This window comes from Lactuca sativa, chromosome 1 (genome assembly GCF_002870075.4).
Source record: "Lactuca sativa cultivar Salinas chromosome 1, Lsat_Salinas_v11, whole genome shotgun sequence".
In the NCBI taxonomy this organism is placed as follows: Eukaryota; Viridiplantae; Streptophyta; class Magnoliopsida; order Asterales; family Asteraceae; genus Lactuca; species Lactuca sativa.
Genome location: NC_056623.2, coordinates 42,019,592 through 42,025,863, shown reverse-complemented (window position 1 = coordinate 42,025,863; position 6,272 = coordinate 42,019,592). Strand labels below are relative to the sequence as shown.

Genomic DNA, 6,272 nt, shown 5'->3' with positions numbered 1-6,272 from the left:
CACAGTACTTCCAAAGTTAAGGCTCGTCCCATATGTATTGTTTGGTTTCCTTCTTGATGTTGTCTCTTTGCCAACGGGATGAATCTGGGGGAAATTGACTTGTGACCAAGTAATTGACAATATCTGCATACCATGGTGCTTCTTTGACTGCAAATAGATGCTCATTTGGAAATGTGTCACAGATTGGTATACCATCTTCGGGTGACACGATGCGACTTAGATGATCCGCAACCAGATTTTCCTTTCCACTCTTGTCTTTGATCTCAATACCGAACTCTTGCAAAAGCAGCATCCACCGTATTAACCTCGGCTTTGAGTCTTTCTTTGTAAGCAAGTGCTTTATGGCTGCATGGTCCGAATATATGATCACTTTAGTTCCAAGGAGGTATTGTCGGAACTTCTATAAAGCAAAGACAATAGCAAGCAACTCTTTCTCTGTTGTGGTGTAGTTGCCTTGTGCCCTATCAAGGGTCTTTGATGCATAGTAGATGACATGGTGTGCTTGGTCAATCTTTTGTCCCAAAACCGCCCCAACCGCGGTATTGCTAGCATCGCACATGATTTCAAATAGAAGATCCCAATTTGGCGGTTGAATAATGGGGGTGAATGTCAACAAATCTTTCAAAAGATCAAATGCCTTTTTGCATTCATCACCAAACTCAAAATCAGCCTCCTTTTGTAGAAGTTGACACATCGGCACCGTGATCTTGGAAAAATCCTTTATAAACCGCCGATAAAAACCTGCATGGCCAAGAAAAGAACGTACTTCCCGAACATTAGTCGGGTATGGTAAGCTCTTAATAACATCTGTTTTGGCCTTGTTAACTTCTAAACCTTTTTGGGACACCACATGTCCAAGTATCAAGCCCTTGTTAACCATAAAATGACATTTTTCATAATTAAGGACTAAGTTCGTGCCAATGCACCTTTGTAAGATTTTGGTGAGATTTTGCAAACACTCATTAAAAGAGTTTCCATAAACAGTAAAATCGTCCATGAAAACCTCTATGATATTTTTGACATATTCTGAAAATATGCTCACCATACATCTTTGGAAGGTCGCGGGTGCATTGCACAAGCCGAAGGGCATGCGTCTATATGCAAAGGTACCGAAGGGACATGTGAATGTGGTTTTCTCTTGGTCTTCCGGGGCAACCGGAATTTGATGAAAACCAGAGAAACCATCAAGGCAGCAGTAGTGGGATTTCCCGGCCAATCGTTCTAACATCTGATCAATGAATGGCAAAGGGAAGTGGTCTTTGCAGGTGGAAGCATTCAACTTTCTATAATCGATACAAACTCTCCACCGTTTTGCACACGGGTGGGTACCAATTCCCCTTCAGAGTTTTTGACAACAGTAACTCCGATTTTTTCGGGACTACTTGCACAGGACTCACCCACTTACTATCAGAAATAGGGTAGATTACACCTACATCCAAGAGCTTCATGATCTCCTTTTTAACCACCTCCATCATAGGTGGATTCAACCTCCTCTATGCTTCACGGGTTGGCTTGAAGTCCTCTTCCATCAGTATTTTGTGCATGCATAATGATGGGCTCAACCCTTTTATATCCGCAATGGTCCAACCAATAGACTCCTTGTATTTCTTCAAAATTCCAACTAACTCTTTTTCTTCTTCTCGTGCCAGCTTGGTCGAAATTATCACCGGTAATGTCTCTTCCTCTCCAAGATAGGCATACTTGAGATGGTCGGGATGAGCCTTAAACTCAAGAGTCGGTGGTTGTACTATGGATGGGAGAAGTTTCGGATTGGAACTTTTTAGCTTTATGCGGGGTGGTTCAACTCTCATGGGTTGTGCTTTCTCCAAGGGATCAATTACTTCAATCAATTCATCTTCCAATGTGTACTTGTCAGCCAACTTCTTAATCCCTGTCTCATCAAAGTGGTTGCTCAAGATGGTGGTTAGCACATCTTGGCTTGACATCTCAAAACAATCATTAGTACATGAATCAATAACATCTAATAAGTTTAAAGAATGAATATCGCTAGGATAACGCATGGCTTCAAAGATATTAAAGTTAATTACCTCACCATCGAACTCCATTGACAAAGTACCATTGGCTACATCTATTTTTGTTTTTGCGGTACTCATAAAGGGTCTCCCCAAAAGGATGGAGCTCGATTGTGGGGTGTTTTCATCACCCATGTCTAAAACATATAAGTCAGTGGGAAAAACGAGCTCATTAACTTGCACTAACATGTCCTCCAATACACCTTTCGGATGTACCAAAGACCGGTCAGCAAGTTGAATGATAACTCCGGTTTTTGATAAAGGTCCAATTCCCATTGTCTTATAACTCGAATAGGGTAAGACATTAATTGATGCTCCAAGATCAAGCATGGCACGTGGTACAAAAAGGTTACCCATTTTGCAAGAAACCGTGAAAACACCCGGGTCCTTGCATTTTTTTGGTAGCCGCTTTTGTAACACGGCTGAGACATTTTCACCAACCTTCACAATTTGATTTCCTTTAAGCTTTTTCTTAGATGTGCAAAGTTCCTTAAGGAACTTAGCATATCTAGGAATCTGTGTAATGACATCTAAAAGAGGGATATTGATTTCAACCTTTCGAAACATGGCCATGATTTCGTCATCTTCCCTTTCTCTTTTGGTGCTTGCCAACCTTGAAGGAAATGGAGCTGGTGTGACTTTCACTTCGAATTCTATTAGCTTCTTGGACTTTGGAGTACTCTTCTTTTCCTCTTCTTTGTCAGCTTCTTCCACCTCAATCTCTTTCTCTTCTTCTTCTTCATCCATCATCCTTGGACTTTCATAGCTTTTCCCACCTCTTAGTGTAATTGCACAAGCATTGTGTTTTGGGTTCTTCTCCGTTTGAGAGGTTAGCTTGCCTTGCGACTCCATCTTACTCACGGATTGAGCAAGTTGTGATACTTGTTGCTCTAAGCTTTTTATGCTTGCCTTGGTTTCTTGTTGAAAGCTTTGAGTACTTGTGGCAAGGCTTTTTACTATGTCCTCTAAGGGCATACTTGAAGAACTTGCTTGTGGAGGGGGTTGTTGTGGATGCCTTGGTTGGTAATTTTGAGATTGGAATGGTGGTCGTTGTTGATTTTGAGGAAATGGTGGTCTTGGTTGATATTGATGCGATTGATTTTGCTGCTAATTTCCTTGTTGATTGCCTCCCCACCCTTGATTATTGTTCCATCGCTGATCACCTCTTGGTTGCTCCCAACCTCTCTGATTTGCCCCTGAATAGCCTCCCATGACTTTCGCTTCTTCATAATCTTCCTCTTGAAGTTGTGGGCACATATCGGTTGGATGCCCCACTTGGGTGCAAATACCGCATGGGCGGGGTGTGGGCTGCACACCTTTGTCTTTGGCCAACATCATGACTACTTTCGTGAGCTCGGACAATTGAGCTTCAATCTGAGGAGTTTGTACTTCTTTTACACCCCGGGGTGCATCCGTATACCATTCTTCGTCATGGCTTGAATGTTTGGAATCTTCGGCCATGTTCTTGATTAGATTTCGGATCTCAGTTGGGGTCTTATCGGGAAAAGATCCGATAGAATCATTGAGAAGCCTTCTTTCCATGGGGGTCATACCTTCAATGAAATACTGTAGGAGTTGATACTCGGTGATCCCATGCTTTGGACAACGAGCATAAAGTTTCTTAAATCTTTCCCAATATGTGTGGAAAGCTTCTCTTTTGTGTTGCTTGATTCCGATAATTTCCCGTCGTAGGGATGAAGCTTTCATTTCGGGAAAATACTTGTCCAAAAACAACCTCGCAAGGTCCACCCAAGTAGTCACCGTCCCCGGTGGAAGGTCATAGAGCCAGTCTTTGGCGGCGTCTTGCACTGCAAAGGGGAATGCCCTAAGCTTAATCTGATCCTCCGTGACATTGTGTGGTTTCATACCCACACATACTACATGGAACTCGGTGAGGAACTTGTGAGGATCTTCGTTCTCCAATCCTCTAAAATTTGGGAGTAAGTGGATAAGCCCGGATTTTAGTTTCAAGTTGGTGGCGGATGGGTATGTGATGCAAAGAGGTTGTTGAGTCACCTCTTGTCTTGACCATTGACAGAGATTTTGTTCAGGTGGTGGGTTTGGAGGACCTTGATTCCCTCCAGGGTTATGTGCCATGGCTTGAGAATTGGTTGTGGTTTTTTTAGGTGAACTGTTTAGGATATTATGAATAGGTGAAGAGGGTGGAGTGGTATTTATGGGTGAGGCTGTTTGTGGTGAGAGTGATGGGCTGTCTGTTTCTGATGCGGATACACTTGATAGGGGTATGTCCTCCCAAATGTTGATGACCGGTGGATTGGATGATGAAGAAGTACCGAAAACCGGTTGCCTCTTACGAAGCTTGGCTTGCTTCCTTAACTTCTGTGCAGTCTTCTCTATCTCCGAATCAATTGGCAATGGTGTACATGTATGAAAAGATCTAGGCATAAACAATTAGTAACACCGTGTCCCCGGCAACGACGCCAATTTGTTAGGGGTGTCAGACCCAACAAATAAAGGGGTACAAAATACTCCTAAGTAACACTACTCTATTGCACTCAAAAGTAGTACAAGGCAAGTAGGGTCGATCCACAGAGACACGGGACAATCAGTCTATACCCTTTTTGCGTAAGGTACTTGTTCACAAAAGATGAAAGAAGAACCGGGGGGGTTTGATTGCAATGATTAGACAAATAAAGTAAAATCACAAGTAATAGGCTGAATGAGTAAATTAAATTCAGATATTATAAAGACTCCAACTTCATGTATGACAATTCAACAATGTGAATCCAAGATGACAAGACTTTTGTTTCATTCTATCTACGTTGGTACTTGAAAGTGTTAACAAGCTCTAACACTTTCCATTCACCACAACAATTAACCAAAACAAGCTCTTTGATTAATCCTAATCTTACTAACCTAATCTAAACAAGCTATTAGATTTAGATTGAAAGATTGCATGAAGCTTTATGTGAATGTTCCCAACAACACCCAATACTCCTCATAAGCTCGGGAGTGTAAAAGTGTATGAATAAGATTTACACTAATTTCATTCAATAAAGATCAATTTAATGCTTTTTACTTGTTCAATTTCACAAAACAGTTACGGATTTTGTAAAAGAGATAACTGGAATGACTTAACCCTAATTCAAATGGCCAATAAGAATCACAATTAGAATCAAACATTCGATTGAAGCAGAATCAAATTCATTAGATAGAAATTAAGAACAAACATCAAGTCATATGATTAGATTCACAACTAGAAAGTCAAAACATGAGTTGGAGAAATTAGAGTTCTAGCCACACTTGAATAGAACAAAACCAGAAATCTAGAAGATGAAATCAAGAATTAAAATGCTTACAAATACGAAATCAAAATGTTTCCAAATGCTTAACGGACAATCCTTGCTAAAAACTTCAACTCCTTCTCCTCAAAAAATGCTTTTTCTCTGCTCTCCTTCCCCCAAAAATGACCTCATTCCCGAAATAAGAAAAGAGGAAAAACTGCCAAAAAGACAGTTTTTAAGTCGAACACGCCCCGTGTCGAAATAGAGCAATTCAACATGGGTCGTGTTGAGTGTAAGTACGATGCTCAAAAATGCCCAGATAGCCCAACACGCCCCGTGTCCATATAGGCTAAATGAACACGGGTCGTGTTCATCGAAGTCAGAAGATAAGTGTTTGATAGCCAAACACGCCCCGTGTTTGATTCCAGTGCAAACCCAGCACGCCCCGTGTTGCCCTCTGGATGCTCGTCCAAACTTGATTTTTCTAATTCTTCTGATTCTCTCCCAATCGTCCCGCAATCTTCATCAACGCTCCCTATCACCTCCAAAAGCACGCTCCAACCTCTGGTTCACCTGAAAATGACATGAAAGAGTGCAAATAAGGTCGTTCAAGAAATTAACCTAGATATGCTAAAATGAAATAAAAACAACGAAATTATGCTAAGGATATACATAGTAAAAGGGCTAAAAGTTGTGCAAAAAGGGTGCACAAAACGCACCCAACAAGGGTCCACAGAGTTAGGACCAAAGGGTCCATAGAGTTAGGACCAGAGGGTCCACAGAGTTATAGCCTCAAGTGGCTGATATATGTTGTATGTGGTATTTTGGGGAACTCACTAAGCTTCGTGCTTACCGTGTTATGTGTTATGTGTTTCAGGTTTTCTTGTCTGGATCGCGGGATGGCACCGGCTTGATTGTACACACCAGAGAAAGAGTTAAGAGGATCCTGGATTAATAATGGAATTGTGATTTGTAATTAAATAAAAGAGATTTT

At 41.4% G+C, this 6,272-nt stretch overlaps 1 protein-coding gene across 1 annotated transcript; it reads right to left on the bottom strand.

Annotated features, from left to right (window-relative positions):
* Window positions 1-1,493: 1,493 nt before the first annotated feature.
* LOC128127117 (uncharacterized) lies at window positions 1,494-3,008 on the bottom strand. Its single transcript, XM_052765485.1, has one exon. The coding sequence runs from the start codon at window positions 3,006-3,008 to the stop codon at window positions 1,494-1,496; it is 1,515 nt and encodes a 504-aa protein (XP_052621445.1).
* Between the last annotated feature and the right edge of the window lie 3,264 nt (window positions 3,009-6,272).